We start from the raw sequence: 23,622 nt of genomic DNA, 5'->3' as shown, positions 1-23,622 counted from the left end.
AAAGAGAAACTTTTGTGATGTCATTGGCAGGGGGTAGAGGGGAGGAGATAAAATGATGATGTAAAGAGTCAGGAAGATGTTTATTTGCGAACTACTGAGTAACCCAAGCTATGTGCGAATAGCATTACAGAGTAAAACGTTCCTTCCTGTACCTGTGCCCTCTCTAACAAGCTTGAAAGGCTACACCAAAATTCCAGCGTGACTCCTGGGTGACAGAGTACTGATGGTTTCCATTTTCTTCCCTGTGCTTTCTATTTGGTACCTGCCCACCCAGACTTGTCTGGTTTGTGACCGTTTCTCATGTTTCCTTTGCTTTTCATTCACGCGTCTCCTTTGAATGTCGTGAACTGGAAAAGGAGAGGGATGTCAAGTGGCGGTGGTTCATGTGAGAGGCTGAGGCAGGAAGATGGCTAAGGTGTTCAAAACCGGCCTAGATCCGAGAGGGAAAGCGTCTCGGAAAAAAGGGATGGGATTGGTGGCGGTGGGGGTACTGATTCAGTCTGGGAACTCTTCGTTCTCATCTGAGTGAGCGACGAAGCTCATCCTCTCGCTTTACTCACCAGAACAAGGGGGTGGGGGGGGGAGGCCAGGCACCTCCAGGATGCACAGAAGTCGGGGCGTTCTATTCCCTTCCTTCTGGCCTGCTCCCATCCACAGGAGCTTCCCTGCCAGGGGCGCTGGGCTCGGGGCGGTCCCGCGGGCCTCTTGCCGGTTGGGTAGCACCCTGGGCGCGTGGGCGGCACCAGGGTCAGCTGTTCGGCGTCCGCCCCGCCCAGTGCCCGGGTCCTATAAGGTTCGCCCTGGTCTCGGAGTCCAGCGTGTGGAGCGGCTGGCGGCGCGGAGCATGGCCTGGAACAGCAACCTCCGGTGGCGGCTGCCCATCACCTGCCTGGTCTTGCAGTTGATCACGGTGGTTCTCTTCGGCGTGTTCGTGCGCTATGACGTCCAGGCGGATCCCAGCTGGTGGTTGGAGAAAAAGACCAAGAACCTTTCCAGCGACCTGGAGAATGAGTTTTACTATCGCTACCCGAGTAAGTCCTATGGTCCGCAGGCTCACCTGAAGAGTCTCCAAGCAGTCCCCAGCTAGTTCGGGGCTGCCTGACTGCACTTCCAGTTAAGTCTGCCTCTGCCCCTGCCCTCTGCCTGCGCCTCTGAAACAGGATGGAGATGGAGGGGCGATGCTGCGGCACAGTCCCCCGATGGTCCCAGGATAGGGTCTTCACCAGGGCACTTGCCTGCCTCAGTCACTGGAGAAATGGTCAGATGTGCTCACGCTTTGAAATCTGGTACTCACCTGGGAGAAGTTGGCTGTCTTTGTTACTGTTCTTTGGTTGATTTGGGTTGGTTTGTCTTTTCTTTTTTCTTTCCTTTCCTTTTCTTTCTTTCTTTGTCTTTCCTTCCTTCCCTCCCTCCCCCATTTCTTTTCTTTTCTTTCTTTTCTTTCTTTCTTTCTTTCTTTCTTTCTTTCTTTCTTTCTTTCTTTCTCTCTCTCTCTCTCTTTCCTTCCTTCCTTCCTTCCTTCCTTCCTTCCTTCCTTCCTTCCTTCCTTCCTCTTCCATCTCTCCTAGCCATCCTATGTCCCTGTCCTACTTGGTGTCCTCAAAAACCAGAGTCTTACCTCCACCCCCGAAGTAGCAGGTGACCTGGCTCCCATACACATCAAATAGGGATAGGTCCAATGCCAGGGATTGCAAGGATGGCGTGATGGCCCTCCGCTTCTGATATGGAGAGAGGTGTATGGGACCAGAGGTGGTGTTGGGCCAGGAGGTCCCAGAGTTTGGAGAAAAAGCCACTGATACCCTCCCCCACCCTGGGATTTTCTGTATCCATGAAGCTATGGTTAAGAATGTGTCTGCTGGGGCTGGAGCGATGGCAGTTAAGAGCATTGGCTGCTTTTCGAGAGAACCAGGTTTGACTCCTGGCACTTTCGTGGTGGCTTATAACCATCTACAACTCCAGTTCCAGGGTGTCAGGTGACCTCTTCTGCCCTCCTGGGCACTAAGCACACAGACACGCCTGCAGGCAAAGCACTCACACACATTTTAAAAAGAGGGCTATGAAGAATATGGCCCTGGAATGACAGACCTCTTTTCTATCCTGGCTCTGCTGCTCCAGGGTAGGTGGTCTCAGACAGATGTCGACCATGAGGAACCCTACTTTTCTTCTCAATGAAGGGGTGATGGCGGGACCCACTGTCCAGGAGGGCGTGAGGCACAGTACTGGCAGTCCAATCCTCACTTTATAACAAAACAGTCAATTACAAGACCACTAAACCCAGGCACCTTAGGACTCCAGGCAGCTCTGAGAGCTTGAAAGTAAGGCCAAGGTCACTCCAGGCAGTCTAACCTAGGGCTCTGCCAATGCCCTGTACGTTCTGAGTTTCCACCGGCAGCCAATGACATTCTTCTCACAGTGCTCATGTGGTCATCGGCCACTGGTTTTTGAACGGACCCTGAAGCTTTTTCCCCCCAACGGTTACCTGTATCAATCTTTGTTCCTTCCATGGCTTGCACACTCAGCAGCAGGGCGCTTTCTGCATCTGGAAATAAAGGGGCTCCATTCAGGGCTGTGTGTTTCAAAGGAGGTCTTGACAATTGTAGCTTCAGACTCCACAGTGCAAACTCTTCACGTTGCCAAACTTTCCTCTTCTGGGTAGGGAATTGGTGGGCAAATGGGAAAACAGACAAGCTTAGGGTTCGTCTTTGACCTGTTCCATTTCATCTCCAGCTGTCTTGTTCACTTCTGGCCGCAAGAGCCAGCCCCATAGGAAAGTGTGAGGGCAAAGCTGATTCCATGGGTATTTGTAGCTTCTTTATCTTGTCCTGGTGGATAGGCATCAGGAACCCACAACGGAAAGCTATAGGACCTCATGTCTCTCAAGAAGGGCTGCAGTCCTCAGTCTCCCCAACTCTATCCTGTCCCTCCTCACTCGGCCACCTGTCTTCTTTTTCCATCACCTCATTAGCGTTTATCTACAGGGTGACCCAGGGATGCTGGCAGCAATGAGTTGGCACCAAGACATAAGCCCCACTGTCAGTGAGTTAGGGCTTGTGGTCACTCTGGACTAACAAGTTGTACATCTTGGGTCTCTGGTCCTCAAGGACTCCTAGATTTATTCAGAACAGTGCTCTGCATCTCCTAACACCCAAGGCCAGCCAGCGGTGCTAATGCTGGTGCTCTGAGCGGGCAGTCAGTCTCTGGGAATGAGAAGTATTGGTTGCTGAGAAGGGAGGAGGGCAGCCAAGGGACCTCCGAAAGGGAAGCCTTGGAAGTGGGGTGAGAGAATGACCTAAGAGGAGGGTTCTGAGAGAGAAGGGGGAGCATGCTGATGGAGAAGAGAACCCTAATCAACAAGGCTGCCCCCCAAGAGAGATGGGGGAGTGCTTTCGTGGAAGCAGGAAGCGGGAGGTAACCTTGCGTCAGTGTTCCTCGGGGAGGACAGGAAGTGCTATGACGGCAGAAGCACCTCCAACCAAGCATGGGAAAGGTAGTTGATCATCACTGTCATCCCTCAAGGGGAGACATTGTTATCCCCCCAGCCCCCTTTCACAGATGAGAAAACTAAACTCAGATAACAGACATGTCCCACCCAGGCCATCCAATAAGAAACCAGGTGCCTGGGTTGCCACCCTGGGTCTGAGCCTATCCTCGGATGACTCTCCCACCCCACATCTCACCCCTCACCTCTCCCCGGCACCACTCTTTGAGTCACCTAGATCATGTTGACTGTGGTTAGGAGCTAAGTCAGGAGCATGAAGCTCCCTGGCCTGGTGGGTCTCCAGGCCCTGGTTTCTTCATGACCAGGTAATTCCCAAGGGTATGGGACAGTGCAGGCACATCTAGTTCTTGGCTGGAAGCCATCAACACCTATGCAGGGTTAGATGTGGGACTTCATTCCTACCCAGGGTATGAGTGGAGCCTGCTGGGCATCTCTGGTTTCCAGAGCAGGACAGCACCAAGCCTCAAGTGGGCCCCAAATCATCATCCCTGATCACAGCCCCTCCCAGACGAGTTCCACAGAGCTAGCTAGGAATGTGCCCAGATGCCCTTGGAGAAGTGAAGTGCCATGTCAGCTGCTGAATGGGAAGCCTCCATCTCGCTGATGTAGCAGCCTCGGCAACCATTGGCTATGGCTATGGCTATGGCTATGGCTATGGCTATGGCTGCAGAGCCTGGCCCAAGGAGTGCTGCCAGGTCCTCACCCCAGAAGCTTCCTAGGGACATCAAGGTGTGTGTGTGTGTGTGTGTGTGTGTGTATGCGTGTGTGTGTGTGTGTGTGTGTGTGTGTGTGAGAAGACATGTTTTAGGAGAGGGTGTAGGGCAGAGACTGCTCAGATTTCGAAGCGACTGTCTCCTGAGGCCAGAACCTCCAGGCTTGCCTGGTCCTCTAGGGACTTGTGGCTCACACTAGCTCCATCCATCCAGGACGGGTTTAACCAGCACAGGTGGCAAGCACAGCCTGGTGGTGAGCCTTGCAAAGAGATATCTGCGTCAGATCCATCATTCGATGACCTAACCCCGAGTCTCAGTCTGCCCGTCTGTCGAGTGGCTCTGTGCTGTATAGCCTGTCTAAGAGGACTCAAGGGTTTTAGGGCACAGTGTTTAGGAAACACTCTCACGGGGATCCAGGAGGGAGTGAATACTCCGTGGTGTTTAAATGGAGGGCCAGCATCTGGCTAGAGATGTGGCTGAGGATGAGGTCTCTGGCACTAGTTAGAACTGCCGTAGCCTTTACGCTCCTTCATGCTCCTCCTAGCTGCCATGTGCTGCTTGCCGGCTGCCAGGCGGGAACTTTATTCTCTTCCTTTTACAGTGGAAGGAAATGTGAATTAGGGAGCCCAGTGCTGGACTGGACAGTAGTATAGGAAGGGGCAGACAGGGATGAAGCCCAACCCTTCTACTGCACAGCCTGCCTGTTTTCTGGAGGTGACTGTGGCATTGCTGCCCCTGTCAGGACACTGTGCAGCGCTGGTGTGCAACTGCCACCCGTTGCCTGGAAAACAAGCAAGGGGTAGAGGTGAAATGGTTCAGTGGGTTAAAGCATTTGGGGCACAGGCCTGAGAACTTGAGTCTGATCTCTGTAACCAGCGATGGAAGGAGAGAACCAACTTCCAAGTGTGGTCGTCTGACCTCAGCATTTATACACGACCACAACTATCACTGTTATCTTCTTCACCATCATCCTCCCACAAAACAAGTGAGGCTGTTTTGGCTGGCCTCTAGGAAATGGAAGGAGAGGTCCAGTACCTACAGAGTGACACCCTTAGCGTGCTGATTCAGTAGAGGTCAGGATAAGGGCCTGAGTCAATTCCCCAATTCCTCAATTTATTATGAGCTAGGGTTGAACACCTCATTGTCGGGATCCGGGGGCGGGGTCAGGTGTCGGGACGGGGAGGGGAGAGTGGCAACAGCTATTTCGTGGCGCCCTCTGGTGGACGTTAACATGGTTGGCTGCTAATATGCTGACCTGCCTCTTCGGGCCTTGGCACTGAGTTGCCCCAAGCTGGGAAGATGGGCAGATGGCCAACTTCCACTTAGCAGAAGTCGCCTGCACTGGTCACTCCTGACAGAGGAAAAGAGAAACACCTGCTCGTATATGAGCAATGGCCAGCCTGTGCCAGGGCTTTGACAGGGTTCCCTCGTTAAAAGCTCCCCACAGAACCGCTTGGGCTGGCTGTAGAGCAGGGAGGAGCCTTTGAGGAAGCCACCCAGCCCAAACTTCCACATGATTACTGCGGAACCCCTTCAGTTAGCACCAAACCTTAGGCAACAGGATTTGATGAGCAGATGGTTTCAGTGCTAATTCAGGACCAAGTTGGCAGGGAAAGAGGGAAGGAATGTGCCCAACGAGGGGAAGCTACATCCCTAGAGAGGGACGAAGAGGGCCAAGGCACCCAGGAAACTGGGGTGAAGGGGGATAGATGGGTCAGAAGGACGGGAAAAGCCAGAATTTCTCTTGCCTGCACTTGAGACACAGGGAGACCAAAGGCAGCGTCAGTGTGTGTACATGTGCCCTGGTGCCCTTCTGCTCTTCGTTGTCATGATGGCTTCCTTGTGCCACCAAGATCTGGACCCCCTTCTTGAAAGGCCCCCACTTCCTGACAGAAAATTTTCTCCTAGAGGCCTCCCTCCATGTTCCCCTTTTGTCCTCTAGCTCCACAGCACAGTAATACTTGGTCTGTTTCTCCCTTCGTTCCCACATTCAGTGGTTTGAGGATGCATGCTTATCGTGTTGATAGTTGGTTCTCAGGCATCAGGCCCTGCCTCCTCCATGGTTGATTGTTTTAAGGCTTACCACAGCCAAGATGGCACCCAACACTCAGCCTTCCAAGGCTGCCTCTTCACTCCCACGGCTGGTTCTCTGTTTGTCAATGGCGCTGTCTTTGTAGTCTGTCACTCGTCGGCTCTTCCCGGAATAACCACAAGATCTTTTTTGGTGCTTCATATACATGCACTCCAGTTTTTGCCATGACGGTTGGTAACTTGATAGGGCATGGGACGTGATGATCTATGAAATAAGCCTACGTTTAGAAACCCCAGCCAGGATGTGTTTGCTCTGGGGAGCTCAGCAGAGCTGAATAAACCTGAGACCTTGAGGGGACTCTGAGCGCCCTCCAGAGGTACACAGGGTGGAAAATGTCAGCTTCCCTGTATCCATCTGTGCTCCTGCCCTTTGATGAGCAGGGAGGCCTGTTACTCCTGTTCAGTATGCTGTGCTTTTTTTTTTTTTTTGCAAGGGATGGGGGAGTTGAGACAGGGTTTCTCTGTGTAGTTCTGGCTGCCCTGGAACTCTGTAGTCAGATTAGCCTTAAACTCAAGAGATCCACCTGCCTTTACCTCCCGAGAGTGTTAGGATTAAAGGCATGTACCACTGTTGCCCAGCAAAGGTTCCTTTCGGGGAGGAGAGGAGAGGGGAGGGGGATTTTGAGATAGGGCTTCTCTGAGTAGCCCTGGCTGTCCTCCAACTCACTCTGGAGACCAGCCTGGCCTCGAACTCAGAGAACTCTGCCTCCCGAGTGTTGAGATTAAAGGTGTGTGCCACCACTGCCCTAATCCGCTGTACTCTTGAAAATGTGGAGGGCCCACGTTGGCAGAACACAGGCTCAGCTCACCTGCCTAGAGATGTATAGTCTAGTAGGTTAGACAAGCAAGTGAACACACAATTTCATGTTGTAATGAAACCGGGAAGGAAATGAGGGCACCACGGAGAGGACAGCCTGCCTTAAAGTAGGTGGTCACAGTTGGGCCTAGTGGCATAAGCCTTTAATTCCAGCACTTGGGAGGCAGAAGCAGGTGGATCTCTGTGAGCTGGAGGCCATTGAGTTCCAGGATGGCTACACACTGAGACTTTGTTTAAAAAAAAAGGTGGTTAGAAGGCTTCTCCATGAGGGCACATTGGGCTGAGGTATGTAGGGAGACCTTTGCTGGCCATTCTGCAGTGGCCTTTCAGTAACAGAAACAGCACCGTTGCAAAAGCTCCTGCCCTGAGACCGAACATCAAAGGGAGGTCACTGCATGCAGCTGGCATACAGAGGGGAGAGTAGAAATGGAGACAAGGGTAAAGAAGGCAGGTGGCCCGGCAGGCCCCCTCCCCCGGGAGCTGCCTTTTCTTTCTTTCTCTTTTTCAGCCTTTTCTTTAGAAATAATTTCAGATTTGCAAAAGCTGCTAAAAAGGAGCACAGAGACACAGCATGCTATATGTACTTTAACTTGTGTGCAGGCATCGTTCTCTGTCCCCAGCCACACACATCACATCACATCACATCACATCACATCACATCACATCACATCACATCACATCACATCACATCACATGGAGGGGCGGTTACTTAGCCTTCCTCCCTGGCACACCCCAGCATATTTGCTAAGAACAGGAGTATTTGCTTCTGAAATGACGATATTCAGCTTCCTACATCCTCGAGGGCGGGGAACCTTAATCCACCATTAATACCTACTTCTTTCGGATGACCCAAAAATCATGTTAGCTCTCCCCCATACTTCCTCTGCCAAATCCAGGGCAGATGCAGGCATTCAGTGTAACTGGCCTATCTTTTAATGTGGAACATTAAAACAAACAAACAAACAAAGCTTTTCTTGGGTAATATTCAAGAGTACAGCTTAAGCACCATGGCTTGGCTTGGCTCTGCTCTGCTCTGCTTTGTTTTGTTTTTGAGTCAAGGTCTTACTAGGCGGCACAAGCTGGCCGCGAATTTGTAATCCTCCTGCCCCAGACTCTCAAGGGCTGGGCTGACAGGCAAGTGCCCTTGTGCTCTGTGTCTGCCTCAACCCCTTTTAATGAAAGACTCGTTATTTTTGTGCCCCAGTTGTTTTTCATTATTAAATTGGGCCCTACAGTCTCAGGGAGAGCACCCTATGGGGGATACGAGGTGACACGTCCTTTATAGGCTGTCCCATCTGGAGGCACGCACTGTCCTTCTGCCACCATTGGACATGTTCATTTGGGTTCCCCCAGTCGATCTGTAAACCTAATTTTTCCTCTGTGCAATTACAATCGTTTGTCCCTCCCTTGAGAGCAATGAGTCATTTATTGGCAGAATCTTTAAGACAGTCCAAAAGCCCTGCTCTTCTTGGAATTTCCCCCTGTATTTAGCATCACTTATTGAGCTATTGCTGTGAAAGCGATGATTTTTTTAAATCTTAAACTCTACCCAGATTTTAAGCAGAGTCCTCAGCATTCCACTGCAGCCAAGGGCCCTCTTTGCTACCCTGTCCATTTTTACGTATCTATTGTCAGCATGGACTCATGAATTCCTGTATCTAAATGGTTGTAACTTATTATGAGAAACCATTATTTTGGTGCTTAAATTGCCCAGATGAGGCCAATGGGAGCCCTTCTGTCTGGCTCTTTGTAGCCCATGCCATTCACAGTCCCTTTGTGTCTTATATATCTATTAGGTGCAATGAGCAGTAAGTCTCAGAGGCTGAAAACATTCTAGGCCCAGATTAGATCTTGTGGAGGCTAGAAGCTTCCAGGACTAGATCCTAGGTTAGCAGACAGAGGCAGGAAGCCTTCCAGACAGCAATTGAACCAGGCGAATAAAAGTTACCTTTACATTTAGCTCTTCGCCTGACGGGGTTTGGGTTTTTTTTTTGTTTGTTTGTTTATTTATTTTTGAGAAAGGATCCCATTGCATAGTTCTGGCTGTTCCACAGCTCACTCTGTAAACCAAGCTGGCCTCGAACCTACAGAGATCCACTTAACTCTGCCTCCGAAGTGCTAGGGCTAAAGGTGTATGCCAGTACACTCGAGTTTTCACTAGTCAAGGCTCTTTGCCTTCTCTTGTTTTCTTAGGCTCTAAAAGCAAGCACTGTCAGTGCTGGGAGAGCAGTTCAGATCATCCTAGCTCATCCCTTCAGTTTTATTAGAACCCTGAAGCTCAGAGTGGTGAGGTGGCTTGCTGGGATCTCTGAGATTTAGAAGGCTGGTCAAACTTGGGAACAGAGCCAACGCTTGAGTAGAAATAAATAAGACAGATGCCCACGTGGGTCACCTGCTATGGGTACACACTATGCCAAGAACTTTGCATACACATCTGTGTTTAACCTCGGCAACATCTGTGGGGCAGGATTATAAAAGGTGTTGGGTCCAAGTCTGTTTTGGTAACAGCCATCCAATCCAGAAGATGAAACACTGGTGTTCCACTTGAGGAAGTGCATTTGGTGGAGGGGAGGGGGGCGGATAGCTCCTCCCACTGCATGGTTGGAGGGAGTCCTTTTGGTGGAGGCGGTGATGGCGATGTGGACATGAATAGGTGTGTGCAATTGTGCTTGGCCTGTCACAGCCCTGTTGATTCATCAAGCATTGATTCTCCTCTGAGGAAAAGGTTCCTGTGGAGAGAGCGAGACTGTATTGCCTCAGATGATCTGTGCTCTAGACTCTGGACCCTGACTATAGCTTGGCCTCAGATTCAATTGCCCAGGGCCTGTGGTAATAAGCTTAGTGGTAAAGCATATGAGTGAAGGCTCTGGACTGGACAGTCAGCACCGAGGGAGGGAGCGGGAGCGGTGGTATAAGCGAGTCAAAGGCTTAGTTGCCCATCCGTGTAGACCAGCAGTGCCATCTGAATGGAGGGGGAACCAGAAAAGCGTCATCTCCCGGTGCTCTTAGGCATCTTTTGACCCTACAACCCAGTGGTCCAGCCTGGAGACCCATCCCAAGTCCCCCGACTCTCTCCAGAGAGCTTTAAGAAGGAGGTAGTGCCAAGCAAGAGGCCCCTTGTTACTTCCACCCCGCTGTTGGTTGTTCCCTGTCTGGTTGCAGGGAAAGGGAGCAAGGATGAGGGAAACAGGGAGTCAGGGCTCCAGGTTCTGTCACAGTGTCTGGAAATAGAGGTGCTGCCCTAGGCTGGGCTGACCTGTCAATCTAGCCGAGGTGGACCCTCTCTAGGCTGCAGAGCCCCTCAACTGCACTCTCCCGGCAGGCTTCCAGGACGTGCACGCCATGGTCTTCGTGGGCTTCGGCTTCCTCATGACCTTCCTGCAGCGGTACGGGTTCAGCGCTGTAGGCTTCAACTTCCTGCTGGTCGCTTTCGGCATCCAGTGGGCCCTGCTCACGCAGGGCTGGTTCAGGTTCTTCGCGAAAGGCCGCATTCTCCTGGGCGTTGAGAAGTGAGCCGGGAAGGAGGGGCGGGGCGGAATGGGATGGGCGGGGCCCAGAGTGGTGGGTCGGGCCCTGGAGGGGAAGGGGCGCAGGTGGGCTGGGAGTGGGGTTAGGCTGCGGGCGGGACCAACTTGATTGGGGGTGCGTCCTGGGGTGGGGGTGGGGGTCTGTGGTGGTAGAGATGACTCTGCCGTCAGGTGGGAAAGAAAAACTGGGTAAGGCGGGGCCTAACGCCGTGGTGGTGAGAGAGATGAGAAAGGGAGTGGGCAGGGACAGGGAGCAGGCAAGTGATGGAGAAAGGCGTGGCTTCGGAGGGTTTGGGAAAAGGTGCCCTGTTGGCCAGCGATGGCCACCTGCAGAGGCTCCACACAGAGTTTGCTCACCAGCAGCTTTCCAGGATGGAGGCTGTAGTGTTACTCAGGTCCTGTGGGAGGGTCTCTCTCCCCACGATGAAGGACAATCTTTTCTCCAGAAGAGGAAGGTCCAAGCCCTCCTTCAGGGCTCTGAGACAGTCCAACCCCAGGGACTCAGGAGGCAGGGCCAGCTTCCTAAGCCAGCATCAGAAGGCTCCTTGCTAGGACGACGCAGAAATGGGGAACTCAGCCAAATGGAGCCCTTGCCCTCCACCTCTCTTGTGGGCAGAATGGGCAGGTAAAAGAGCTGGAAGGCTGGTGTGTGTGTGCAGGCTCCCAGTTGAAGCCTTCTGGACTGGCCTTCCAGAGTCAGGGACCAGCCTCTTCTCATCACCCCCCCCCACCTTCTAAACAACGTCTGTGATAACTTTGGTAACTTCTCAGTTTGATGAGTGTCACCAGCCCACGGTAACCTCACTCTCCTCTGTTGCGAAGCTGCCTTCTCTGAGCCTCCCCATCTCACCACAGGCTGGAAAAGAAATTTCCCCAAACCGGCTTGTCATAAGAAAACAGGCAGAGCTGTTCTATCGCACTGTGGCCTCTGGAATTGCAGCTGTCGATGCTGCGTGGGACCAGACGGTGGAGGGCATCTCCCAGTCTGAGACAGGTTTTAGGTGAAGGCAGGCTCTTCACTGAGTCCACTCAGATGGACTTCTCCCCATGCAGACATAAGAGAGGTTTGGCTTAAAGGGGGGAAAGCTCTGAATTTGAGTAAGTTGTCAGCTTCGCTAGAAATTCCCGCTCATCAAGCCCACAGTTTAGGAGCAAACTGAGAAAGGCCCTTGCAGGGGGCAAACCTCTGCCGGAATTAGTTACTTCTCTGCTGCCGTGATAAAAAAACCATGACCCAAAACGACCTGTAGAAGGAAGGGTTCATCTGGGCTTTTGATTCCAGGAACCCATCATGACAGGGAGGCATACAGCAGGCTTGGCAGGCAGTAGGATCAGGAGAAAGGCCACATCCTCAACCACAGCAGAGAAGTAGGGTGAAGACTGAATACATTCAAAGCCCGCCCCCGTGATGTGTTCCAGTGATGAGTTTCCTCCATCTCCCTCCATTAGGCCATACCTCCTAACTTCCCTAAACGCTATCACCAACTGAGGACCAGTTGTTCAAATGACTGAACATACGGGGCACATTTCTCACTCAAACCACCGCATCTGCTGTCACAAGTAGAGTACCAGTCCCATGTTATCGGCCAGATGTTTGAAAATTAAAACATGTGTAAAAGACCGGTCACTCAAGCCAGTTAAGGACACACAAAAGGAACAGGAGGAAAGACAGACAGTCGGCCTGACAGACTGCCCTAAATAAAACTTGTGACATGCACACCTCCCAGAAGTTCAAAATGCACAAAATATTCCCAATGCCGTGGGCCTAAAGTACGAATATACCTGTTATATATCTAATTAACCTCCATGGCAGAATGGCCAAGTCACATAAAAAAAGTAACCATTAAAAAAAAGTTGTGGGTTTATTTATTTATTTTTTTTTTTTCAAAATAGTGGTTACAAACTCTGAGTTAGCAAGTTTGAGGTGAACTACTTATTCAGCAAGCTGGTCACTTGATAAATAGAATTTGGTCAAATTGGCTTTGTGGAATGAGACTCCAGCTACTGGCCTGGAGCCGATGTCTGCAGTCCAAGGCTGGGATGAGCATGTTGTCTCCAGACCTTGCCTTGTGGGTTCAGAGGTGAGGGTCTACACCTGACATCTGCGCTGGCTCAGTTTACCTGCCACCCCGGGGTAGTTCTCCTCTGTGGGCTCTCCAGCCTTCCTGAGACCCCAATAATGTGGCACCCAGATAAATCCACCTCCCAGGTATGGATGGACAGAGCCCAGGCTTTTCTGTTCTCAGAGCCCTTTTCACACCACCATCAGGTGGCTCTTTGGAGTGCAGCTGGGAGAACTTGGGTGAGTCACTGGGCCTCTCTGGGCCTTCCTAACATATTGTAGGTGATAAGAGTAGCCATCTCTTGTAGTTGGGGTGAGGGTTCAAGAGAGCATGAAACTAATACTCTGTAGCCCATCACCCTTTCAGCCAGACCCCACAGACACAGTGACGAACAAGGCTAGCAGCAGAGGGATGTCCTGTGAATATCCCCTGGAGAGGTCCTGCCCTCATTCCACAAACTGGACCTCCGTTAGATTGTTTGACCATGATTCTGTGTTTTATACACACCCCTGAACGTGAGAAGGATGTTCGACAGCCTTGAGGAAGCAACCCTTTCTTTTTCCCTGCACCTACCCTACTTCAAGAGCCACACTGGAAGTCTGCTTGAGAATGCTGGGTAGCCTTGCTGCTGGCAGGGGACAACAGTCCAGGCAAAGCATGTGGTGGACAGAAGCAGGGTCCCTTGGAGGGGTAGGTATTGTGTGGCTGCACTAGATGTCCGCCTCTCCTTGGCCCCTCTGCTGGGATGGCCGAGCTTGTGTGGTTCACAGTCAAGGGACACCTGTGTGCCTTCTTCTCCTTCTCCTTTCTGTGGGCCTTCCTGCCCCCTCATGCCCAGCACCACTCCAGACCTCTACTTCCTGTGGGAAGGTCCTTTTGTCTCTTCAGACAGTGACTCTTCCTTGTGGATAGAGGCAGGACTCACAGTGGTAGTGACAGGGGAGTGGGCACTCAGGGTCTGGAGCAGAGACCGCACTGGAGGAACTGGCAAGCAGAGGCAATAAGAGGAAGTTCTGGAAAAAGTTAAGTAAAAGACAGGGCAGCGTTGTACTCCAAATACAGGACTTGTCCGACAACAGCTTGATCACTTGGTTCCCTGAGCATAAACTGTCCACAAGGCATGGGGCTGTCGAGGGAAGGCACGGCTCCCACTGTCGCTGTGCTGGGTACTATCTGGGCATGGCCCTCACCGTGATGAGCTCATTTTCATAGATAGTGAAACTAAGGCTCAGAGAGGTTCAACCATCAGCCACAGTCCACGGAGGCCCAAAGGCATGGAGCGTCGTTTCTGGCTGTAGCTGCAGCTCCTTCCCGGTCCATCTCTCTGCAGCATCATTGAGGCTGACTTCTGTGTGGCATCTACCTGCGTGGCCTTTGGGGCAGTTCTAGGCAAGGTCAGCCCCATCCAGCTGCTCATCATGACCTTCTTCCAAGTGATCCTCTTCACAGTGAATGAATTCATCCTCCTGAGCCTGATAGAGGTGAGCCAAGCTCAGAAGGGGGAGGGAGACAAAGGGAGAGGAGAGGTCTGTGGATACGTGCAACCCGGGAAGTCACTCAGCTTCCGTTTCCTCCTCTACAAAGTAGGAATCATGATGCTTCCCGAGGGAAATCATTGTCTGCCTAACACATCTGCCCGGCATCTGAGCACAGCATCTTCCAGGCATCTCCAAGCTTGACTCTGTCTTTCTCCTCTAGGCCAGGCCAGACTGGGCTTTCCACAAGGCACAGAAAACCACTCCCTCGATTAGAGACTACCAGGAGTTTTCATTCCACTTAGAGCAAAATCTGACTTGGCTTAAGGCTCTGCAAATTCTGGCCCCAGCCTTCCTCTAACCCCCACCCCAAGCTCAGGCTCTGCTCTTTCACCACTGACTATCCTTTGGCTGTGACTTCCTTTATGTTTCCAATTCGATGGAACTTGACCCCATCAAGGACTTACTTACCCTTGCTGTCTTCTTGGCCCGGAGCAGCCATCTTTATTCTTTTCATGATCCACATTTCAATTTGAATGTCACTTCAGAGAGGCCCTGCTGGCTTTCCTCCATGATGTCCCTCCCTGGCCCTAGCTCCCAGATTGCCTCGCGGGGCTCTTACATGGCTTTTGTCTGTCTTCTTCATAGCACTCGAGGTCCAGTTTGATAATGCAGGATGTCTGGATGCTTTCTGCCCTAGCACCTGGCCAACATATCACACATATTCAGATTTCAGAGTCTGCAGCTGAGCTACGCTACGGGCTACAGGCTACAGGCAGGCTGCACTGGTATAGCCCCCAGGAATTTACAATTCCAAGAGGGATCCAAGCATCAAGGTGCCAAGTGTGCCCTGTGTAAAAGACTGCTCTCCAGGGCTGGGTAACCCAGCAGAGGGCACCGCAAACAGCCTAGTGGTTCATAAGCTTCCCCTAGGCAGACACTCAAAGCCCAAAGCCCACCAAGCCAAGAAGTGAGCAAGTGAGAAGGACCATGGCATTTTGGTGACTAGCCAGCAGCTTGGGTACAAGGATCCCTACCTCCCTCTGCTCAATTGATTGGTGTGGGAACTGCCTTAGTCAGGGTTTCTATTGCTGTGATGAGACACCATGACAGAAAGCAAGTTGGGGGAGGAAAGGTTTATTTTGCTTACACTCCCTTGACAGTCTGTTGTGTAAGGAAGTCCTGGCAGGAAACCGGAAGCAGGAACTGAAGCAGAGGTCTTGGAGGAGTGCTGCTTACTGGCTTGCTTCTCAAGGCTTGCTCAGCCTGCTTATACAACTCAGAACTACCTATCCAAGGTTGGCACCAACCACCCCAGAGAGCTGGGTCCTCCCTCACCAAGAAAACACCCTGCAGACTTATCTACAAATCAGTGGGATGGCGGTATTTTCTCAGCTGAAGGTCCTTCTTCCCAGATGACTATAGCTTATATCAAATTGACAAAACAAACAAAAACCAACCAACTAACCAAACACACATAAAGGTATACACACACACACACACACACGCACGCACATACACACAGTTAAAAACAGGTCAGGGAACTAGGCTCTGTGTTCTCAAGAGTCAGAGACAGCTAAGCATGTGTGGACTTGTGTGGTGTGGGGAGTACTATGCGGAAGGAGGGGAAATGGGTGTCAGGCCCTGACAGGCCCCTTGCACTCCAGGCAAAGGATGCAGGGGGCTCTATGACCATCCACACATTTGGCGCCTACTTTGGGCTCACAGTGACCTGGATCCTCTACCGAAAAAACTTGGAGCAGAGCAAGCAGAGGCAGAGTTCAGTGTACCATTCGGACCTCTTTGCCATGATTGGTGAGAACTAACTAACGTCGGTGAGGGCAGCCATGGCGGGCGAGGCCTTCCATGTTGGTGGGGGCCACCGGAGGGCTGGAGAGCTGCTACATTGGTGAGGGCCACCACAGTAGGTGAGAGTTGCTAGGAGCGGTCAGAACTGCCAGGAACGGGTAAGAACAACCATGAATAATAGCCCAAAGACTGCCGTGATGAGCGCAAGTCAGTCACCACATTGAATGATTAGAGGAACACCCACGGTGAATTAGAACGACCATGATGGGTAAGGGGCGACTATGAATGGACGAGCACAATTATGAACGTGCCAAGACCTGCCATGATTGGTGAGGATTGCCACGGTCATCCCCAAGCTCCACATAATCAGTGGGTGACAGCTGGTTCTTGGGGAGGAATGGGCAGAGTGAAGTAGCCTGCGGATACTTCTAGAGTCCTGGGTGTCCAAGTCCCTCCCTCACGGTGTTGGAAGAAGTTTGGTCACTCATCCTCTGTGTTCCCTAGAATGCCCCACGGCAGATGGAGTGGAACCCAGGAACTGGCCCGCTCGGTCCCCGTCCATTCCTACTCCTCATATCCCTTTATTTCAGAGAACATATGTGCTCTCTCGGACCCAGGCCTTCCTTCCATCACCCCTTAGGCTAAGAGATGGTAGCCCCACCAGCTAATCAGTCTTCAGAGGGGAGAGGCTCCCCCACATGGTGCTACAAGAGTAGGCGGCATGGAACCAGTCCTGGTGGTCGGGTGGACGGAGGAGGCTTCGTGATGTGGTGTGGGAGGCCACGTGGGGACTAGGTGAGTTAGGCCAGGGGCCCCTCCTAGAAGGAGCACTAGCGAGAGGGATGAGAATGTCGCGCACAGGTTGGAAGCAGCTCGCTTCATCTGGAGGTGAAAGGCAGCGCCTCTGCTTGGGCCTGTGAGCCTGGCCCAACACCTTCTCTCCTGGCCCCTGGTCTGTGTCTGCTCTGACCCAGGCACCCTCTTCCTGTGGGTATACTGGCCCAGCTTCAATTCAGCTAGTTCCGCCCACGGAGACACCCAGCACCGAGCGGCCCTCAACACCTACCTCTCCTTGGCGGCTAGTGTGTTAACCACAGTGGCGGTGTCCAGCGTCGTACACAAGAAAGGCAAGCTGGACATGGTGAGCCGGGGGCTTCTCGGGGGAGGCATCGCTCTGACTGCCAGGCCCTGCCTCCACCTCACCGTGGCAGGCAGCTTCTAGACTGGCACACGCAGGGTGGGCCATCCCTGCCAAACTTAGAGGGGCCAGCAGCACGGCACCTGCTAACCACAGCTGACCAGGAACAATGGTGGCAGCTGGGCATGCACGGAGCCCGCAAATACCTTTTGTAGACATACTGTGCACTCGGATATGCCCATCGGCCCCCAGGTAGACATGGAGGGGGAAAAAAAGTGCAGATAGTTTTTTTTAGGGTCCTTGGGCATGTCAGCAGCACCCTGACAAGCGGGCACAAAACATGTCTAGGCCTGCTGGAGGTTGTGGGTCGCTTCCTTGCGGAGCACAGAAAGCAGCTGTACTCAGCTGGGCTCAGGGCTGACCTGACTCCTTCCGCATGCTCCTGGCTTGCTGAATCCGAGTTGTTTCCAGCTTCCAAGTTTGCAGTGTGCAAGCGCAGGCCGCACTCCCAGGACAGAACTGAAAGCTTGCGCGCTTTGCCTACCCTGCCCAGGTGTACATCCAGAATGCCACACTTGCAGGTGGGGTGGGCATGGGCACAGCTGCGGAGATGATGGTCACATCTTACGGCGCCCTCATCGTGGGCTTCTTCTGTGGCATCTTCTCCACCCTAGGATTTGTCTACCTAACGGTGAGGACCCTCAGGGCTGGGGCTGAGCATGTCATGTGTGTGTGTGATGTTCCTAATAGTAGGGAGAGACAGGGGGAGGGGTGAGGCTTAGGGAACACTGGATCCCTGTGTTTTTGATGGCCTCCCCACATCCCCGACCCAGCCTCAGCCTGAGCAGTGATGCCTTCCTTCCTCCCCCTAGCCATTCCTGGAGTCCCGCCTGCGCATCCAGGACACGTGTGGCATTCACAACCTGCATGGCATTCCTGGCATCATAGGTGGCATCGTGGGTGCTGTGACAGCTGCCTACTCCTCCCCTGATGTGTACAGACTGCCAGGGTAAATGTGGAGGAGGTGTGTGTGGGGGGTTCCTCCTTCCATCTTTCTTCCTTTCTTCCTGTAGGACCAAAGGCGTCACCCCCCTCCTCATTTTCCACTCCAGACCATTCACGGGCCTCTCTTCCCACCCTCAGACCTTCCATGAGAATGCAAGGAAAGAGCGATCTAGTCAGGAAGGCAGAAACCTAGGCGATCGAGAGCACATCTTGTGGGGTAGCAGTAATCATGGCCTCTCCATGCGGCCCTCAGTTGCTTCCTGTCTTTACCCCAGGATAGTCCATTCCTCTGGTTTTGGGAGCTATAAGATGGAGGAGATGAAGAAAATGCAAGGCAGGTCCCAGATATTTGGCCTTCTCCTGAGTTTGGCCATGGCCCTGGTGGGCGGCATCATTGTGGGTGAGTGACAGTGGTTAGACCAGAAAAGATGGGGTTCTGGTGGGAGACTCACCAAGTGGGGGACCCTTGAGCATGTCTTAAGGGTGGACCTGGACTCCCTGATATCTATGTTGTCAGCTGTGGGGGTGGGAAGGAGTCCAAGCTGAGGATAAACATTGAGTAAGCAAAGAGTGTTTTCTGACCATCGTTTCCTCCAATCTCCTTAGGACTCATTTTGAAATTGCCATTCTGGGGACAAGCTGCTGATGAAAACTGCTTTGAGGATTCCGTCTACTGGGAGGTAAGTGCGAGAGACCCGTCTCTCTGCACAAGGATAGCTGTACCCTCACCTGCTGTGACAGCTATGTAGGGCCACCTATAAGTTGAAGACTCTTTTCCCTGTCCTCCTTTCTTTCGCCTCTGGACCCCAAGGGGGGTCCTTTCTCCACATTCTGGGAGTGGCATCGCAGAAGCAGCCTGCCATGGGACCAGAATCTGGAGTGTCAGCCAATTGTGGTCTAGCCAACTTCCAAGGTCTGACCCCAGCTTTGGCAGCATCACTGTCACCTTATACTCCTAGCCTAGGAAGGGGGCTGAGGCAAAAGGATCAGAAGTTCAAAGTCATCCTTAGATATACAAGTGAGTTTGGTATGATATATGTGACCCTATTGAAGAAGAAGGAGGAGGAGGAAGAAGAAGAAGGAAGAAGGGGAAGGAGGAAGAAGAAAGAGGAGGAGGAGGAGGAGAAGGAGGAGGTCACCTATCTGGTAACTATGGTTGAAGCCCCACCTGAGAGCTGGTGGCTCTTTACTGGTCTTGGCGTCTGAGAGTCACTTGGGAAGCCTCTAGAGCAGTGGTTCTCAAACTTGTGGGTCAAAACCCTTTTTGGGGTCAAATGATTCTTTCACAGGCATTGCATATTAGATATTTACATTACAGTACACAACAGTAGCAAAATTACAGCTATGAAGTGGCAACAAAATAACTTCATGGTTGGGGGCTCCCCACAACATGAGGAACTGTATTAAGGGGTCGTAGCATTACGAAGGTTGAGAACCACTGGGCTGGAGCTCCTCAGAACTTCTGGCCAGCAGCATGGGTTGTGACGGTCTGGTGGTGCAGGGATCGGGCCTGAGAATACTTTGTAAAGCTTTCCAGGTGATTCTGAGCCTCACCTTGGTGAAAGAGTCAATGTGGTGTCCAACTCTAGACTCCATCATGATCACCTTATAAAACTGCCTCCTGATGCCAGCCAGCAGGGCCTCATTCTGAAAAGCCGGGACTCCACAGATGGGCAAGTTTCCAGGAGAGCCTGGCTCAGAAGCAGAGCTCTGCCACGTTTAGCCTGTCAGTCCAAATCCCAGCCTTAGAGGGGTTCCAGGAAATAAAATACCAGAATACAGCAGAACTGCCTCTCACGGTCTCTCTCTCTCTCTCTCTCTCTCTCTCTCTCTCTCTCTGTGTGTGTGTGTGTGTATATATATATATATATATATATATATATATAGTGTATCATCATTATCTGTCTGTCTATCGTCATCTTTCTATGTGTATGTGTCTGAGTGCATGCCCATGCGTGCCCACACAGATGTACACACCTGTGTGTTAAGAAAATGGTGTCAGGGTGCTGCAGAGCTGGCTCAGCAGTTCCGACCACTGACTGCAAATCAATTCCCAGCACCTACATGGCGGCTCACAGCTGCCTGTAACTCTTAAGATTTGACACCCTCATGCAGACATGCAGGCAGAACACCAGCGCACATAAAATTAAAAAAATATATATATAGTTTTAAAAGAAAATGGTGTTGGGTTCCTCTGTCATTCTCTGCCTACTCCTTTGAAGCACAGTCTCTCCTTGAACCTGGGGCTCCGATTTTCACAGCTGGGCTGGAAGCCAGCGACCCTCCTGTCTCCACTCCTCTTAGAACTTAGGCTCCTGACATGTGGCAGATACATGGCTTGTTTGGGATCCAAACTCCAGCCCTCGTGAGTGGACCTTCCAGCACATCTTGATTTGGTCTAACCGGTGTAATTAATGCCAGTTCATACTTTCTCCCAGATAGATACTTCAGCAGTACTAGGTCAGGAGAAAAAAAAAAATCTAAATTGCTGGACGTGAAGGCTGTCCCTGTGCTCCAGGGCTGTCTACCCGGGCAGTGAGATTGCTTCCCTGAGGAAGGGGGTGTGACAGCTGTGAGAAGGTGGGACTGAGATGCCTCATCCGTGCTTCCCTTCCCAGGTCCATTTCCAGTCTTTACATTCCCATGCTCTACTTTTGGATGTGGCTGTAGTTCTGACATGCCGTATTCTTTATCTCTCAAAAATGGGCCCAGCCTCTCCCGGTTCCTTCAAGCTGCTTATTCCAGTCTAATGAGATCTGAGCTCCTCTGTCAGCCCATGCTTACCCAGCTACTGTTCTGGTGGGTCTTGCTGTTCCCTAGCACCCCGGATGGTGCCAATCATGACAGTGCCAATTGTGAAGGGCAAGCTATAAAGGCGTGTTCGTACCATGTAATCTTCAACATGACCACAAGGTGGCACTCTCCACACAGCATTCGACGCCTTTGGCTCACCCCAACATCTTTAGTTCTGCTAGGCGTACTGGGGCCTGCCTGTGACTGGACCCTGGAAGTAGCTTTCTTTCTCCACAGATTCATGAAGAGGTGAACACTGTCTACATTCCTGAGGACCTCACCCGCAAAAATCCTTCTCTGGTGCCCGCGGTACCCTTGGTCCTTCCATCACCTTCAGCATCCATTTGTCCAGTCCCTCCAACACCTCCAGTATCCTTAGCAACTCCAATACCTTCAGCAGCCTTGGTACACTAGACTCCCAGGGCAGGTGGGAAGCAGGTAAGCCTTAACTGTGTGTGCTGGGGAGTTGTCTGCTTCTCCCAACAGAGGCCCGTGTCTCAAGCCAGATGCCATATCAAAGAAACAAAGAGCAAGCATGAAGAAATGAAGGTACGCGCTCTCCTGAGCCTGAGGTGGAGCAGGCAGGCTACACCGGAGGAACATATAGCGAGACCCAGGGACACACTTGGCTTTGCGACTGCTGCTCCTGTGTGACTTGGAGAGTTTCTCGGGTTAGATCAGGCTAGGCCTTCCCTCCTCCTTCCATTCTGTAGTGCGCAATGCTTCCATGGGCAGCTGTAACATCTATCTAGCCAACCCTTGGGAGATTCCCATGAAGCAGGGTCATCGTTTCCCCCTTGTTCATATCCCAGACTAGCTTGGAACTTAGTAACCTCCCTCCTCAGTCAAGGGCTGGGATTACAGATGTGTGCCCTTTTTAAAGACAGAATCTTAGATATCCCAGCCTGGGTTTGAACTCACAATAAGTAGCCAGGGATAACGTTGAACTACTTGCTGATCATCCTGTCTTTCACCCAAGTGCTGGAATTGCAGATGTGTACCACTAAGGCCAGTTTATACAATGATGGTCTTCAAACCCAGGGCTTTGTGCATGCTACCAACTGAGCTGTGTCTCAGCCCCCTTTCTTTCTTTTTAAAAGATGACAAAATTAAAGCATAGGATGGATCTTGAAGCCATGTGGCTAACAAGTGGGGGAACTGGGGACTTTCAAGGTTCCTGTCATTGATCTTATAAGCAGTTGTCACCCTTAGAGAACAGGACTTGGGAGCAGCTGGGTCTAGGGTAAAAGGCAGGAGAGAAGGGTTAAGAGGTGACCACAGCCAGACTGTAGCCCATTGCTGCTGGTGTTCACCTCATCTGGAAAAAGAAAAGGTGCCAGGAGGCTGCGGCAGGCTGTTCTCCCTCTCTCCCTGCAGGCTCCACAGACTGTCCCCACACTCTGGAAAGAGCTGGGCTGACCTAGCTGGGAACTCAGGAGCAAGGCAGCCAGCCGAAAGGCCTGCTGGTCTGTCCCCAGCACCTCCCACACCCCCTTCATCCCAGGGGGCTTGGCTGAGAATGGAGGAGATTCCGACAAAGTGAGCTCCAAGCCAGGGTCAGCCGCGGAAGGTCTGCCCCTGCCTGGGGTCACGGATGCTCACACATCCTGTGAAAAGCGGCAAGGAGAATGGCCGGCGCGGGGATGGGGGTGGGTTAGAAGGGACCGGCTTGACCCTCCCAGGGAGCACCACTTCCTGGATTCTTCCAGACTCTGCCTGTCCCCCAGCCATGTCCCCGGGGACCCCAGACCACTCCGTTTTGTGTAGTAAATAAACGTTGCTGATATTCTTTGTAGACTGGGTGTGAACGCTCTGGGAGGGCCCCTATGAGGGATACCCAGACCCAGAGGATCTGCCCTTCTGCCTGGCCCTGACCCTTGCCCAAAGGTTCACTGTCTTTACAAGAAGCTCATCCAGCCTGGGGGGGTGGGGTGGGGAAGGGGCAGGAGCTCAGGCCCTGGACTTCATTCTTTCACCAAGCACCCCTCTTCCTTTGTGTTAGTGGTGAGAAAGCCACTAGCTCGGCCTGAGGACATCCCAGCAGGCTGGGCAGTAGGGATGGAGGGCTGGCTCCCTTCCCAGTTGGATTTCCCTAATCCTCCCCTTCCTTAGCCTGTTCAGGACCACTGCTGCCCTACAGTGGGGAAAGTTTCAGGTCCTTAAATTACCAGGTGTGGAATGGACAGGTAGGCTACGGCCGGGCTGGCCGGGCCACCTTAACACTCAGTCTGTTAGTAGGTGGTGACCTGGTGGGGTTGTGGAGGATGACTAGGAGTTACCAGAATCGTAACAGGGGCATAGCATGAGCAAAACTCACGGACAGGAATCAAGATGACGAGTTCGACTTAAGCTGGCAGAAAGGGGAGGGGAAAGTGTACAGGCTAGAGAGCAAGGAAACCCAGATCTTTTGTGGAGCCAAGGTTCCTGGGAAGGAAGGGGTAAAGAGAGGAAGGGGATGGTCTCTCTTGCCTCCTGCCTCTGCTCTCCCCACCTCCCTGGCAATTCACACACTCACTCGCTCACACACATACATGCTCCTGCACGCACACTCAGGGCTCCGCTCCTCTCTGCAGAGCAGGGGGAGGGGGAGGAGAGAAGGAGGAAGCTGGAGCACCACCTATTCATGTTCTGCGATGTAACACCCCTTATTTTCCATGCTGGGTAAAGACAAAAACCCTTTACAACCTGTTTC

At 52.2% G+C, this 23,622-nt stretch overlaps 1 protein-coding gene across 1 annotated transcript; it reads left to right on the top strand.

The window, feature by feature from the left end:
• The first annotated feature begins 717 nt into the window (after window positions 1-717).
• On the top strand, window positions 718-22,725 carry Rhcg (Rh family C glycoprotein). The gene is made up of 11 exons (XM_021647042.2): window positions 718-1,031; window positions 10,443-10,629; window positions 14,041-14,191; window positions 15,853-16,000; window positions 16,969-17,135; window positions 17,686-17,823; window positions 18,005-18,141; window positions 18,413-18,537; window positions 18,744-18,817; window positions 21,168-21,368; window positions 22,308-22,725. Exons 1-10 carry the CDS (start codon window positions 845-847, stop codon window positions 21,342-21,344), a joined length of 1,491 nt encoding a protein of 496 aa, XP_021502717.1. The 5' UTR covers window positions 718-844; the 3' UTR covers window positions 21,345-21,368; window positions 22,308-22,725.
• The last annotated feature ends 897 nt before the right edge of the window (window positions 22,726-23,622 follow it).

This window comes from Meriones unguiculatus, chromosome 14 (genome assembly GCF_030254825.1).
Source record: "Meriones unguiculatus strain TT.TT164.6M chromosome 14, Bangor_MerUng_6.1, whole genome shotgun sequence".
NCBI classification, from domain to species: domain Eukaryota; kingdom Metazoa; phylum Chordata; class Mammalia; order Rodentia; family Muridae; genus Meriones; species Meriones unguiculatus.
Note: the sequence above shows the minus strand (reverse complement) of the source record. Positions and strands in the feature narration are given on the sequence as shown.

What these genes read in the sequence shown, in the direction of transcription:
- Rhcg (XM_021647042.2), top strand. Translation starts at nt 845, where the DNA reads ATGGCCTGGAACAGCAACCTCCGGTGGCGGCTGCCCATCACCTGCCTG. An exon ending in GGTGGGCGGCATCATTGTGG is followed by an intron (nt 18,538 to 18,743) that starts GTGAGTGACAGT and finishes CAATCTCCTTAG; the next exon opens with GACTCATTTTGAAATTGCCA. An exon ending in AGGATTCCGTCTACTGGGAG is followed by an intron (nt 18,818 to 21,167) that starts GTAAGTGCGAGA and finishes CTTTCTCCACAG; the next exon opens with ATTCATGAAGAGGTGAACAC.